General features: G+C 43.8%; 1 protein-coding gene across 6 annotated transcripts in view; it reads left to right on the top strand.

Annotated features, from left to right (window-relative positions):
• Nucleotides 1-14,576, top strand: part of sema6cb (semaphorin 6Cb) — a 153,110-nt gene extending 138,534 nt beyond the window's left edge. For all 6 annotated transcript variants that reach the window (XM_087179090.1, XM_023425499.2, XM_023425498.2 and 3 more), the window contains one exon: nt 10,401-14,576. In XM_087179090.1, the coding sequence (XP_087035216.1) occupies nt 10,401-11,731 (1,331 nt within the window). In that variant the 3' untranslated portion in view covers nt 11,732-14,576. The remainder of the gene's footprint in view (nt 1-10,400) is intronic.
• Nucleotides 14,577-16,318: the final 1,742 nt, after the last annotated feature.

Raw genomic sequence — 16,318 nt, 5'->3', positions numbered from 1 at the left:
GGGGGGCCTCCAATCTATCGCTCACTTCCTGTCCATTTCTCACCACATATCGGCCTTTGTGTCGGTGCTTTCTGGAGAGGCTCTACAGCTGGGTCACAAATCTCCCAGCAGCCACAAGGTGGGCCGGTAGGAGTCTGATAGGGGACAAAAATAGAGCAACCAGCCACGAGAGACAAAGGTACCTGAAGAGAAGTGAGAGAGACACGACAGTTAAATGGACACGTGTATTTGTAGCAAAGAAAATCGTCTTGTCTTTGCTCTTTAGTCAAATCACATCAGGTCACCTCACCAACACGCCATCAGGCTGAGATCATTTAACGTTATTGTACACGTACAACCACGAGAGCAAACTCAACCAGATTTAAGACCAACACTTGGTTTCATCAGGTTAAAATGTGGAGCAATAAATAAAACAGAGACTTTGTGTCACTTCAAAAAAACATTATTGATAAAGAGAAGGTCCCGAGACTTGACTTTAGAGCGTGTCTACGGCGGACATGTTTTTCAGTCTTAAGAAGCAGATTTGCATTTTAATCAATACAGCTGTCTACTCCGGCAGTGTAATGGCTCTGACTCGTCTATACGTGAAGCGTCTCTGTCGGCGTCCAGTATATTTCCTTCCAGAGTGCCCACCGTACCTATGGTATATTAATTATGTATTCAGCTACGACCGCCATTAAAACACTTCTGAGTGCACAGCTGTAGCTGAGAGCATCAAGTTTAGACACTAATGGACGACTTGCAGATGCTGCTGACACACTGCTTTAATTACGTGTTTGACATCGGCAAAGGATTGAAGACTCGACCTGGACGCGGCCACAAAGTCTTAGAAACAACTCCGCTAGTTGAGTTTTAGCAACACCCGCCTCGTCATCAGACGACCTGACCAGCAAGCGTTAATGTAACATCAACTACATCTGCCCTGTTCCATTCAGGTGTCCCACAGCCATGACAATATCTGTGTCCCAGCTCAGGGGCCGCGTCCTTCAGAGGCTGCATTGAAGACTGATTGCGTCAGAGTGGCGCGACTAGACTGTCCCATTTCAAAGGCTCCTTCAAATGCGTCCTCATTTTCCTCAGCAACAAAGGAAACAACAAACATTAGACCCCTCATTGCCCAACCTATCCCAAGATTCATTGCACAGCAGTAAAGAAAGCAAACAACACAGACAGAGAGCCTGAGGATTACACTCTTAAATGTAAGTATTGGGTGTCACGTCACCTCAGTTCAAACAGCTAACGGTGCAACTGTTAAAACCAAGGGCCTTAAAACCTCATGTTTTTGTGAAGGAAAAAAGTTATGTGTTGTCGAGGTTGCTAGGCGACAGTAGCAGCACTTTGCAATGCAACAGTAAGGGAGTCTACGAGTGACGGCGAAGAGTGACCGCACCTTCGTTGCCCTCGTCCTCTGAGGGATGCGGCTCCTGAATCGGGACACAGCTTTTTATGACTGTGTGAGCAAAACAGGATCCTGACACAGTCATTACATTTATTACGTATACCTGCACTTTCCTCACTGTGACAGGTCAAAACATCCTCCGTGAAAATACACAGACAGTGACAGTCAGCTGACCAAATGATATGTTTAACAACCTGACCAGAAGTATTAAGAATTCATCAGTTCCCAACAACAGACCAGATACTACATGTCTGTAGTATTCCCTTCAGACTGCCTGGGTTTATGTTTAGGAATTCATGAACATCCAGGATCTGCTGTGAAGATGCGTTGAATCATTTGTAAGCCCCTCCACATCATATATCAAAGGTTAACTCCATGTTGGACTCCGCCTTCAGGAGGATTCTTACCAACACCTTCTTGTCTCAGATATTTAAAGATTAAGCTGGTGATTTCCTTCATGGCTGAAAATGTGCAATCAAACTGTAATTATCTTTTGAAGTGAGGATAGTCAGTGACCCAGTGTTTCCAGGCTGTAGGAGCGACTCGTCCTTTGTTATGTGTGACAGTTGAGACGGATACAACAGCTCAGGAAAGTTTCAGCAGACACCTTCTTAAAGAACACGTGCAGGAGTAAACATAAATGTCAGAAGAGATATCAACTCGAAAAGCTACAAGTAGAAAGAACAAACGCAGTCACGCAACATAAACCCCTGTTAGTCGTCACCACATTTGTTTGTGTAATTTCTGTGGCTCGGTTATCGACGGATAAAAACCACAAGGTGAAATATCCGCTGAGATGTGGGAAGCTGCATTAGATTATGTAAACACCAGGGGAGACTAAAAGGCAGGGGCAGGATCCTGTTGACCCGCTGTTATTTAGAAAAATGCCAGCAGTCAGGTTTCACTAGAGCCGCTTCTGGACGAGGGAATACGCCCACATGCACCATTGTGAGTGTGAACACAGAAAAACCTGTGTGTTAGCAAAACTGTTGCTCAGGACTCCTGCTTCTAGACCTCTCTGGTTTGTTTCCTGCCCCTCTCCTGCTCTCCATTGTGATTTGACCTTTTCCGTGACTCTTCTGCTCATTTAGATGAGCCAGCGTGGGTCGGACTAAAAAGCCAGGCTAGCAGCTAATTTAGCTGACATGCAAAGGGAGATGGCTCAATAATAGAATCAAGTGAAGCGGGAGTTTTCAGACTCATTAAAACTCTACAGGACGAGAGCAGAAAGTGAACTCGGGCTGAACCTTTGCATGAAGAGGGGCTGGTGTCCTGGGGGTGGGGGGGGGGCATCGGTGCCAGCTAGTTTTCTAAAGAGTTATTTATACTTCTGAAGACCATGGCAACAGACACAGCCTGTATCATCCAGTCACTGATAGCGCTCTGACTGTGTGTCCCCTCTAACCACCGTCACTATATCTGCTCCTCAGAGGAGCTTCACTACACATCACTATCACTTATTAATATTTTAGTTTTTATTTCATATATTTTATAGTTTTTATTTGATTTTTTTTTTTTACTTTCTATAAGTAAAAACAAGCAATAACAAGTAAAAATATAGGATTTAATATTAAACGTAAACCTTCTCAAATATAATCTTTACAAAGAATCAAGCACAAATATAAATAAGTATAAGTAAGTAAAAGTATTCAATGTTTAGAAATACTAAATAATTAAACACCATCCAGTCCACAGCAGTGTAAAGAAATAACCACAAATTCAACAAATTTTTCTGAGGTTGGACTTTTGAATTTCAGCAGCTGTCACTCGCTTCAAACCTCGGACCGTGTGTGAAGTTGAACATTAAAATATTTAATACATTTCGAGATCTTTCAGGGTCAGATTGAAGCAGCGCATCCAGATCACGTTCTTTATGACTGCTCAGTGTGACTGCCGGCTGCCACTCTTCATTCAGCCCGTTCATCTTCTTTTTAACCCTTCTGGCTACTCTTAAATGATTTATCACAAGTCAGACCAATTTGTGCGCATACACACACACACACACACACTTTGAAACCTTGCTGCCAATTTGGACTCCCTGAGTCATAGTTATGGTGTAATGGCGCTCATTAAAGGTCACACAGAACTGGGCCATTTTTCCCCTCCGCTCAGCTCACGGGCACTTTACAGTAATTATAAGTGACATCATGTTTTACTACAAAAACACACTCTGCAATGTGCTGTAAAAACTAACCTTAAAGGCATTACACGTACCACTTTCCATAACCGGCACTTTTTTAATGGCTTTTTATTCCATGTCAGCCATTAAAGCTCAGCTCGGTGTCAGGATGGAGAGTTGTCGGCTCTCGGCGTCACAGCGATCCACGGGGCCCACAGTGATCAAATCCACCCACGCAGTTGTCCTGGCTCTTAGCCCTAACCCCTTACCCTTTAATCTGTCTCATTGACCTCTGGGGAGGATTTCTCCCGTTTTACCTGCCTGTTTTCTTTTTCTTTCTTCTTTTCCTTGTTTGAGTTGGACTAACCCTTTAGATGTACCTGCCTCCTTTGTTGAATTCTCTCTCACTGAACCTTTTCACCGTCTTTTTTATGATCTGCCTTTCGGGATTTACAGCCGATGGCTGAAACTGTGCACAGGTATTTAAGTGGCCTGCCAGCAGTTTCTCCATCTCTTAAAGCAGCAGTTCACTCCAAAGACAGTGACACAATGATAGATGTGTGCTTCAACAGAAAGACTCAGCTGTAAAACAAAGATTATTTGGAAAACAAATGTTATACTTCCGAACAGTGCGGTTCAAAGATAAGTGTGCACCAGATGGTGATTGTTATTATGGGTCAGAGAGGGTCGTTTACGGTCAATATACAGTATTTCTTTTCTATTATAAAGGTAGAACAGAACCAGAATGAGGTAAACGCTTCACCATATGTAAGAAAGCTGACTTTGGTGTGGACTGTCTCTTTAAGTCGGTCGGTAAAGCCAAGATTCTTCCAGTGCTGCCTTTTTCCTCTCAAATCAGATCGTCAACAGGTGGAGGTTTTGCATTGGAACCATTTTTGCCTTACCAGCCACTGAATGGCAAATACACAGCTCTTCCTTTTTTAAGTTTCTGATGCAACTGCATGTAAAAAAGAAAAGACAGACATCACCCAGTGCATGTGCTCTGCCTGGTTTAACGGCTTGTGATAAGTTCAGCAGGTGCCAGTTTAAAGGGTCGCTTTTCCCAGATTGAAAAATACCACGCTCCTACCTGACCCTTGTTTCACCATGCAGATGGTTTTGATTGGGTATTATGATGTTTGAGATGTCTCAGGAAATGTTTGCCTCCACCCCGATATGATGATATTGGCATAATATGATATCAATAATGACTTTGGATTTCATTTGTGCTGGTAAAAGTAATGAGAAGTCACATTTGAAAAATTCACCTGGAATCCGTTTTACAAGAAAAAAAAGAACTGGCCGAGTTTTGTAGGTTGTTCTTAGAAAGACACACAGCTTTTGAGTTTTTCAAATGAAATTTTTTTATGCTTTTATCAGCACAAACAAAACCTGGGCGAAGCAACCCTTTAACTAAACTACATGTTGTATGAGTGTTACAAACCCAAATGTATACTGCTGCGTGAAAACTTGACTTCCCCTTTAAGGCACAGGTGTAAATATTGAAGGACTTCATACAGACAGTGTGGCTCTGATTGCCAGATGCCACCGCACGCTTAATTTACCAGTATTCAATCAAAACTGTAATGAAATCTATGCTCTGTATGCACCGGCACACCTGGAATGAAATGCAGTTCTCATTACTACTACTTTTCAATTGGAATGGATCTGTTACATTTACACCATATCACCTTAGCTCGTGTGCATATATTAAACCGCATCCAACTGGCTGAGCACTGAGGTGGAATATTATGCAAATTCCTAATAACAAGTGTACATGATTGAATTCACTCAGTCAACAGCCAGAACCCTGCACACACACACACACACCACATAAACTCGAGTGTGTGTGTGTGTGTGTGTGTGTGTGTGTGTGTGTGTGTGTGTGTGTGTGTGTGTGTGTGTGTGTGTGAGCATGTGCGTCCTGACACTCGCGTGTTCATGCTCTGTTTGCTAACCATGTCTGTCAGCGCGCAGACATCAGGTATTAAAACTGTCAAATTACTAAAGCTCACGTCGACGCGGCAGAGCTGCTACGCTTTTCACCTGGATTTGAAAAAAAGGAAAAATAATTCATTTGTTCCAATCTTCAACCTCCGGGTGTCTTTCAGGAGTTAAATTGTTATTTTTAGTGTGGGAGAAATAAATCTGCAGTATTAGCGGGAGGCGGGCGGGGAGGGGGGGGGCTAGTGCTCGCCTATGAAGCTCGGGGCCATTTTGTCTCGTTGGCTTCTCACTGGGATGGAGTAGCCATTAAGGGAACAATTACATGCACTTGTAAGCTTGTGGAAGCAGAAACTAATTAGGGGCTATTTTGGAACGTCTTCACTTGATGCGCGAAAATAGAACACAAGTTGTTCTCAGGTTACAAAGTATTTAAGCGCACCCTTGAGAAAAGTCTGATATAATGGAAAAGTCATGCACCAAAGAAAAAGTTGCTCCTCTGTTGAAAATGATTTTTCTATCTGACCTTGAATGTGGAAATAAAAGTAGCTGTTCCTGCCCAGCAATGTTTTAAATTCCAGTGTTGTACAGTTTCTGATGTTTTAATGTCTTTAATGTAAGAATGAAACTTCAAAGTTACTAGTAATTGGTGTCATGGAAGAGCTTTATGGGTGCTGTATTGTTAATGAAGCCGGTTTGAGCTGAGCCGTTTACTTAATCGCTCGCATGCTTGAGAGAAGTTATAACTCGCATTGTAATTTGCTTTCAGACTCAACTTCATCACCTGCAGGAAAAAAAAAAAAAAAGTACTTCACACATAACAACAGCCAGACCTCCATACTTTATTTCCCTTATGCAGAAACCATCGCCAATTAGTAAGATGCGGCGCCGGCGACGCTGTGTAAAAACCTGCCTGTTTACATAACCTACCGCGCCATCTATTTTTAACAATGTGGATGCAATCACAGAGCACTTCTCTTCCTACGGGACTGTGGAGGAGCACCAGGGTTGTTCTCCAACCATATCACAGCTGTGCCGCAGAGCACCGGGCTTCAAAACCCAGCAGAGTGACGGTCTGTCACTCACCCCATCGCGTCTGTCTGTCTCTCACTCTGCCTCTCTCTCTCCCCACCCTCCTCCTCCTCCTCCTCCTTCAAATCTGCTCCTCGCACATACGTTCACTCGTTTTCTCCATCTCCTTTTCTTTTTTTTTTCTTGCTCTCTTGCCTTTCATCCCCTCTCCTTCCTTTCCTTTGCTCTTGCTCCCTTGTCTCTTAGATCTTTGAGTCCTCTCACATTCACTCCCCTCTTCAATGCCAGTTTGTCACTGAGGTTGAATTTCATCCCTTCATCTCCCCTTTTCTTTTCTTTTTTTCCTCCCCTGGCTGTCACCATCCCTCTCTCTCTGTCTCTCTCTTTCCCTCCCTTGACTCCACTCACGCATCCCATCTGTCTTTTTACCTTTTGGCAGACTTGAGTACCTCTATATTAAGCCTCCGCCGAGCTGCGACCATGTTGAGTTGACACAGAAATATAATGTGACAATTTTAGAGGAGGAATACAGACTCTGAAGCAATGTAAACATTAAAGGGAAGTTGTGAAATGAGCGTAAAGCGGCATTAATTATCACATTTACTTAAGGTGATGAACCCCCCCCCCCCTCCATAGCCAGACTTTAAAAAAAAAAATACAAAACATATATCTGTGTAGTTTCAAACCCAAGTTTTTAGTTTCCATATGCTTGTGAAGCAGTGCAAACAATACCAAGTAGGTGTGCACAGTTGGCCCGCACCTCCTGTGCGCCATCTAGCTGCTTGCCAAGCTGCTGGTATGATTCACAGGGTATTAATTTTACTGTGACCGGTGGCACCATATGTCCCACATACCCAGTGATTGAGTCATCCAGCCTGCTCATGGAACATGTTGTGACAGGTCGTCGGGAGGCTCTGGATTTGTTTACCTCAGCTGCGCGCTTCCCCCCCTGTCGTGGCACTTGACTCATACCCCTCAACCAGGAGGAACCCCTCAATAGGCCTGTACCCAGAGCCAGGGTGGGAGGGGGGGTGTTGCCGTCCAGAGGGATCGGATGAGTCACAGGTACCAGGAAGCCACAGGGGTTACAGGAGGCAGAAACCACACAGAGATGAGAGCAGTCTTTCCCCCCCTCATTACAAAAGCTGCACGCCGTCGCCACCGCCACCGCCGGGACACTGATCAGTTAGAGCCGAAAACTCGGAACCGCAACATTGCTGCAGAGCTGATTGGCGTCCCGTGTAATGAGACAAAAAAAAAATGTCCAAGATTAAAAGAAGAGGTATTAACAGGCTCACTGCAGCATCACTTTTGATTGCCTCTCCCACTGGGATTGCAATTATGATTTATGAGTTTTTAATGTGGTCATAAGTCGAGGCAATCAGAAGAATAAATGGCTAAAAATTGAGGATTTTTAATTGGAAGCTCTATTCAAAGCGTTATTTCCAGAAAGATTATGGTGCACTACCGTATCTCTTTCTCTCTCTCTGTAGAGAAAATGGCAGCAAAGCACACCTCGAAAATGAATGTACTGATACATGACAATGAGATAATAAGTCTCAACAAGCACACCTGCACAAAAGAGCATAAAGAGCTGAAGAAGTTCCACAGTAGCCCCTTTTACACAGCGCGCTCAAGGCGGGAATGTTCTGCCTTTATTCGGCCTCGCCGTTCTGAATAAAAGGTACAAACACGGATTTTCAGGAGGCGTCTTTGTTCCACCTTTAAGTCGGCAGTAGCAGTAATCATAGAGCTGGATAGACGCTGGCATGGCAGGACAGGACACCGCCACTGTTGTGCTGCACATCGTGCTTCTGATTCCCCAACACTGGCATGCACCGGGCAGCATTATGCCGGCTTTATAACGAGGGTTCATTTCAACGCCAATTTAATGAGATCTCTGTATAAAACAGGCGAGTAACTTCATGACCTAAATGATAAACTCTCTTCAGAAGCTGTTGGCCAGGAACTGCGCACACGCAGATCCGTCATGATGGCAGATAAACCTTGTTTGATCCTAATTTCGCCGTATCTCTTCCCGTCCGCAATAAGATTCACTGAAATTAAAGCTGCAATGACGACAGGAGGCAAATACCTTTGTCTTTCCATTTCATGCTTTGTGCAGTTACCACAGTGTAAGGTTCCTCTTTAGTTTCAAGAAAATGAGTTTAGATTTCACTCATTTGTGCTTTTGTCTCTTGTGGATTCATAACGAGTCTCTGATCAGATTTTTCCCCCACTTTAATATCCCCTAATATTTGCCTCTAATCAAATGCAAACAGTGCGGAAGACACTTTTTGGCCCCTTTAACACACACACTCATTACCTTTAATAATGTTCACCCAGGCCCGACTGACTCAGGAGCTCACGTAGGAGGTTTTTCTTCACACCCTCCGCTTCACTAAAATGAAATCCTTCCGAGATGTTAGTCTCAAAAGGGGCTGGTGGATTTTATTAGATTTGAAGGATTTGGGTTGTTTGTGGCTTTACCACACAACACGTCCTTGCGAATTGGCAGGTTGGATGATGCGATGATACTGTAACTGTTTGGAAACTGTGGTGTGGTACCTCGATTTCTTTCCAGTTTACTGGCCAAGCCAAAAGCAGACATTCCCATCTGGTTATTTTATCTACAATCAATATCTCATTTGACTTTCCAGAAGATTTACCCAGTCCCATACGCTATACCCTGATACATTTTATCTGTATCACCATATAAGTAACTGAGAGATGAATTCATGTAAATGCTTACATAGGAATGTTCTGGAACAAAGAGCCTTCAGTCTGTCAAGTCTGGGTCACTTAACTCAGAGAAAAGATTAAAATCCACCCTCATGCCAACCGTATTATGGAGCTGATCTCCCTGACACTCACCCACCAATCATCAGCCTCATCATCATCCACCTGAACGTCTCATAAACCATCATCAAGCCTGATTTAGACATCATCATTTTCCATTTTCATTCCTCAACCGAGCTTTTCTGGAGCTGTTGAATTTAACTTGTTTGGAACACCTGCATTTTTTTTTTTCCCCCTCCTCGGTGCAGCTCAGTCGTCCGGCTGCACAGACTAATCAGTTTCACAGAAATTGTCATTAAGGGCGGAGAGAAGGGTCTGACACCACAGATGGCAGCAGCCTCTTGCAAATGAGCTCTGATTACGAGAGGTGGCGGGTTTCACTCCTCTTATCATGGCTGCCTTTCACGCCATTAGGCAAACACAGTGCCAGGGTCACAACACCCAAGGACATTTGCATGGTAGATTTACCTCAGCAAAGTAACCTTGTGTTTTTTGGTGCACTGTTGCACAGACTGTCCCCTCGGCTTCATTTTGAAAAGAATTTGACAACCTCATTTGAGTCTGTGTTGGCGAAGGCGCCACACTCGGTGAGCTGTTGGATAGATCTGTTATTTTTGGCTCGTTCATCACACCAGGTGCTCTCGCCCCTGATCCCTGCATTGGAAAGCAAAGTCTGTGAAAATGACATTGGGTTCCTGCTGCTGTGCTCCCATCAATATTTAAAGCTCTAACTCATTTCAGAGTTGATTTCTCTCTGACTGGGCAACTCTTGGCCTCTGCCTGTCTGAGGGGGAAAGCACAGGTCTTAGAAAGAAAGGCTGTATTGATCTATTAACAGTGGAAAGAAAGGAAGCCAAGAGCTTAGTTCAAACACCTCTCCCATGCTGTTCCCCACATGGTGAAGCTCCTGTAAACACAACCTGTCTGTCCCAGCTGCTACTTGACCTATATTAGCTCTTGAAAATGTGTGTGAGCCTGTGTGTGTGTGTGTGTGTGTGTGTGTGTGTGTGTGTGTGTGTGTGTGTGTGTGTGTGTGTGTTTTCTTGTGGCTCAGTCAGAAAGGCTCTAACTCAAGCACTGTCTTCTCAATCTTTTTCTGTTTTGAAGGTGTGAGGCGGCCACCAGAGCTGGACAAGACCAATCACAGTGTCCATTATACCCTCCTGATCGCCTGTGTTTTGGTGGCCTTCGTCCTTGGCGCCTTTCTCTCCGGCTTCCTGGTGTCCTGCTACTGTAACCACACGAGCCACAAGACCAAGAAGCTGTCGAAGGATCCCGAGGCCCCGATCCCGCACGCTCTGTCGCTCCGCAGCCTGGCCAAGCTCAATGGCCTCCTGGACAGCCAGAGTAAGGACGACAAGCTGGAGGTGTCATCTCCAAAGATCTACAATTCTTTCTTCGCCAACAGCAAGGAGCATCACCCGCCAAGGAGAAACGGCCATCACGGAATGACAATGGGAGACCTGGTTCACCCCCACCATCACCACCTTCACCATTCCTCGGAGCTCTCCGGTCTGCCGACACCAGACTCCACCCCAGAACTGCCCATAAAGAGCATGAAAGCCTTCAAGAACCAGTGGGAGAAGAACCAGAACTGCAACAATGCCAAAGAACCAAAGTCCCATAACATCGGCTCCAGGCCCAGCTCAGCCCTGCTTCACCAGCAGGTCTTCCCCTACTCCCACAGCATGTCCAATGGGCAGCCTCTAGTCGGAGGCCACCTCCATCCAGAGGAACGTAAAATCCACAATGTTGAACGTGTGCTATCTCAGCAGCCTTACCCTGGTTATTCACAGAAGGTGATGGAGGTAACATCACTGGATGAGCTCCTGAAGCACATCCACGAGGCGAGCACCAGCAAGACCTCTCAGTTAATGAGTCCGTCGGGTCTGATGGCGAGCGGTGGTGGAGGCCAGCTAGCCTTCGCCAACCGCATCCAACCTCAGATCCCTGAGACGGAATCAGCGCCGTATTACAGCTCGTCCACTTTACCTCGAGACAGCCTCACCCGACGCATGGATGTTCCCCCTGACATTCCCCTGCACCACCAGTCCACCCTGGAGAGGAGGCACTCCTCCCAGAGGCACTCGCTGATTGCTGCAGCCACCAAGATGCCCAATGGAGGTGGAGTAGTAGGAGGAGGGGGTGGAGGAATGATCCCGCGCCAGCACAGCTTCAGCCAACGAAATGGTGGGCCGCACCAACCGCCTCCACTACTGGCACGGATGAACTCGACGGGCAGCGCCTGCGAGGTTCACTACCCCCTCATCCCCAGTGGGTACCTGGCACGCCAGCACAGCTACAATGGAGAGCAGGAGGTCCCACACAGGGGCGCCATCGTCCGCCGGGCCTCCTCTCTCAAACCCGACGTCCCTCCCAAGCCCCTGTTCATACCTGCCACGTCCCCGGTCAACCAACAGGGGAAGTTCAACTACTGAGGAGGTTCACTCCTGGACTAGAGAGGGAGTCTCCCTCATTGTGTCTTCTTAAAGGACCTTTCCTTTGAAGAAATGCAGTGGGTTCGAGGTTGCACATCTTCATAAGAAAACACAACCAATCGTGTGACAGCGAGTGTCACTGTGGACGAAAGCCTCAACCAAACTTGTTTTTTTTCCCCTTCTTTTTGTCCAGCGAATATCTTTGTACCATATTGGTATTGCTCAGCTACTCGCTTATTATAGAACCACTGACTTGGGTGACGTGACGCCACCTCCTTATATTAGGCTGCCAATGTCCTCAGTGTGGATTTACAATGCAACTTAGTTTTTGGACGCGTTGATGTTGGAAGGACTTTACACATCAGTCATCATGAACACTAAAAAACCCGGAGGCGCCTGCGATGCTTAGATTCAGGCTTTTGCTTAACCTTTTCTGATGTAGTGTTGGTAACCAGTCCCCACCCACCCCACCCTCGAATGTGTTTATATTATGCATGTGTGTGTATATATATGTGTGTTTATATCCACACCGTATATGTATACATATACATATGCAGTATATGTAACCTGTGGTGAAAAGTCAGCAAAATTCCCCTGAAAGTAGTTATGTCTTTGCCTTACTATACTCTTTCATCTTTGGGCATATCAAACGATCCCCCCCCCCCCACCAAATCATGCACTTCATTAACACAACTCGTCGTCAGTTGGCTGAAAACAATGAACCAAATTTGTTGGTGTTGACAAGAGAAAGGAAATACTTCAACAAAGCAGCTATACTCGTCCTTTCTCTCTTTTCTTTTCCTCTCCCAGCAGATGTCAGGTCAGAAGTGACGCAATCGGGTCCATTTAGATTCCTCGAGAATGTTTCTATAAGATTGGTGCTCCACAAAATCTAGTGGGTCGAACATCCTCTGAAATGGAAATAAAACAATACTTTACACTCTGAAATATTTTGGACCCAAAGAGGACGAGACAAACATGCCATGCCAGCCGGCATCACGAGAATGAACATCAAACATAGAACGGACTGCAATTATTATAATTATTAACTTTGTGGCTATTGGTTGTAAATAAAGGAATAATTACTAGCCAAATTTTAACTGTATGTGTAAATGTGTGCCTTATTTAATAATAGTGTGTGACATGGGGGTAGGGGTTAATGCAAGGGGCTCAGATGGCTACTATGCTACAGTATATTGTAGGTGTTTCATTTTCTATGGTCGTCAGTATGTGTCATACAGTATCTATTGTATATTTGAAGAGTTTCATTCCAGAATGAGATATTTGTCATTTAAAATGTTGTCACCTGTTCTGATAAACTGGTAACTGTGAATATGATTGTAACACTTACTATAGAATCATATTTTATGTTATATCTTGAGTATATTGAGCCTTTTTTTTTTTTTTGAGATGGATACAATATTTTGGAATGAAACCCTTCATTTCGCTCTGTTTTGTTTTGTTTTTGTTTCTTAGCATCCCTGAAGTGTGAGCCTGCAGAAGTTTTTTTTTTTTTTTTTTGGGGTGGGGGGGCAAGTATTCACAGCCTAAGACTGCAGACATTCAGGTTTGACTGCCTCCGTATTTTGTCACTTTCCACTGGGTGTCACTTTCCTTCTAGGTGCCATTGTTCATTTTTGTTGGTCTTTTAGCAGTAGCATTAGCATCCCTTTGGGTTTCTAAAGGAGCAGTTCACAGTTCCTCTTAAGTTATCACCTACACACCTGTAGCCATCGTAGAAGTCACATTTAACCAATGGATAAAGCAAATATGTGGCGTTTTGCTGCAGTTCTGAATGTCAGGTAATTATTTTTTAGCTCTTATTTAGAGGTAATTGTTGAGAAAAAGAATGTGTTTGACTGTTGTTTTGGTTTTCTTTAAGAATTAAAGAATAAGAGGCGCTGGACTTCTACAATGGTTACTGCTGTAGATTTTGACTCACCTGTGTCACTGGGTGTCAACTTCAACAACAATACAGGAAGCAAATAAACAGGAGTTGAGATGACAAAGTCTCTGTTTAGGAAATATGTCGAAACGTGGAGAAGTGCAATGAACTATGATCCGACAAGCTGAGATTATCTCTTGGATCGATACCTGGGAAGCGATTGTGGAGCAAAGTTCCCAGGTGGCCGCGCTGCCCAACATCTGGTGAGGGGTTTCCCCTCAGGGATGGCGATGCCAGACGGCGCTGCCTGAGAGTCACCACGCCTTCAAGACTCTCCACTGCTGCTCTTTTCAGCAGAGTCACTTTGGCCACGGTCGACTGGAACCGTGATCAATTTCTGTGAAAACGGCACTGCACTATTTACTGTATCTGAAAGTGGTGTTTATTGATTGAAATTTCCCAGAGCTCATTTGACCCAATGTAAAGTTTACTATTCATACTCCAACTCCAGCAAATGAAGGAAAATATGGGCTGACCACAAGGTTTGTTGTAAGGAAGAAATTAAAAACAGTTGATTTGGAATTAACAGGCAGCAGAGCATTAAATAGCCTTTCAAACAACAAACACAAAACATCCAACCTGATCTAAGGTCAAGCCCGTAAGGTTTCATAAGAGGAATTGTGTCAGCTACCGTGTTTGAAGAGTGTTTCTTTCTTTTTTTTTAATCTGCCGGTGACAGATTGAATGGGAGAGGGAGCGGTCTCGCCTCTAAAAGCTCTATCAGTATTTGATTTAGTGTAAATACATTCTATCTGGGCGGGGTCTCATTGATTCAGTATTATGTTGGGTTTTTTTTTTTTCTGTTTGATTTTCAGGCTACGCCTCTTGAATTACTATGAATTTGGTCTCACAGAATACCATTGTATGTCTCTTATACTAGGAATAAAAATGAAAATATGATGCAAGCGTGTCACTGGTGAATGTTTCAAAGTAATCCATGGAAATTTACTGGGTGATGCATGAGGTGTGAACACAAATGCACAGTACACTACAACAGCCCCACGCTACCTTTCTGAGATTGTTACGTACAGTTTTAGCTGAGACTCTGTCAGCTGTTCACTCTGCGGTCACCTCTGAGTGAGTAGTTAGCATTGGTGTTGCATTGGATTGCATTATCTCCACTGAGGACACTGTCTTCTGTCCCCCTCGTTTGTCCGTCAGGACGTCTCAAAAACACGTCAATAGATGTTTAGATCATTTGGCGATCAACCAAGAACCAAGTGATTTATTCTTTGATGCAGACCCAGGAAATGTTTTAACAAGGTCTCATTGAAGCACTACCCCAACATTTTGGGTAACACTGCTTTTAAAAAGATCGGTATCAATTTAATCTGTGCACTTAGTGCATTTTCCTCCAAGTGGGAGAAAGAACATCGATTGCAACTGCAGTGCCAATATGTTCATTGTTTTAATTCACAGGGCTCAGCAATGAGCCCATTTACAGCTTGGAACAGCAGCATGAGACAAAGAAGGAGACACACTCCAAACACACCTGGGCAGCCACAAAAAGGTGAGGTTTGTTCTCTATTAGATGCATTCTTACAAATTGTTTTTGTGAGTTTAGCAAATGTCTTTTGGTTTAAGTTCCTCCACTTCAGATCAGGCTGAAGCCACTACAGGACTCTGCTGTGGTGAGTATCCAGGACTGGCTCCCAGGCAGTGGATGAGCCGGTCCAGTTCTGACCTAACCCCTGATAAGAGGCTGAGTGCATTAAGTGCATTTTCCTAAATGTAGAGCTATTCCTTTAACATTTGCACCCACCATTTTTATGCACATTTTTCAGTTTGTGTGTAAAACCTAAGTGGAAACACCAGATAATTAGAGAACAGAAAAACATGCCTAAAAAAAGTTCATACACTTGACTAAGATGGTAAAAGTTGGCATGGAAACAGATTTTTATTTTAAGACTTTGCTCTCACCTTAACTACTTCCTCTATGACAAAGTATTCATGTTGTTCCAAAATATTTTCTCTTGAAACAGAAATATGAAATATTTATAACATTTAGTTTCTTGCAAGTTTCCTGCAAAAAAAAAAAAAAAATTGGCTGTAATTATAGCTCGAATACAGTTAGTGTTCAATTGCTAGACTTCAAATAAAAAAATTACTATTAATTGCCAAACTAGTGCAGCCCTTTAGTTTAGAATAAAGTTTCCAATAGAAAAAATAACACACACTAAATATTTCCTTGGATTTAAAAGAACTTCTTCTATGTTTTTGTATAATTGGTTTCAAAATACAGCTCTTTAGCTCTTTCTAGGAAATAATTAGGAAGTTATTAGGAAATAGTCTGTATAATAAAGCTTTTAACAAAGTATTACATTTCCAGGCTTCAGCAGCCTTGGTGAATTTACAGGCTCTGAGAGCTTTTCACTGCTGCACAGGTGTTTCTTTTATCTCGTTCACCCTCTGCTCGACCTGCAGCACAGTGCAGTACGTGGTATATAATAATGCCATGTGAATGTTTTGATGAGACAATCCCACGTGCAGCAGAAACTCAATGCTGAATTTCTTCAAACATGCTGGAACTTAAAGCTTTAAGACTTGTTGTTCACTAACATCCATGTGAAGGTGAGTAAGTTTACACGTGATTCTTTAATGCATGAGATGAGAATATAAACACCTAATTAGCTGCCGTGGGT

This window comes from Seriola lalandi, unplaced genomic scaffold, assembly GCF_002814215.2.
Source record: "Seriola lalandi dorsalis isolate HSWRI2012SDOR001 ecotype SW California unplaced genomic scaffold, Sedor1 jcf7180002054782, whole genome shotgun sequence".
NCBI lineage: Eukaryota > Metazoa > Chordata > Actinopteri > Carangiformes > Carangidae > Seriola > Seriola lalandi.
Note: the sequence above shows the minus strand (reverse complement) of the source record. Positions and strands in the feature narration are given on the sequence as shown.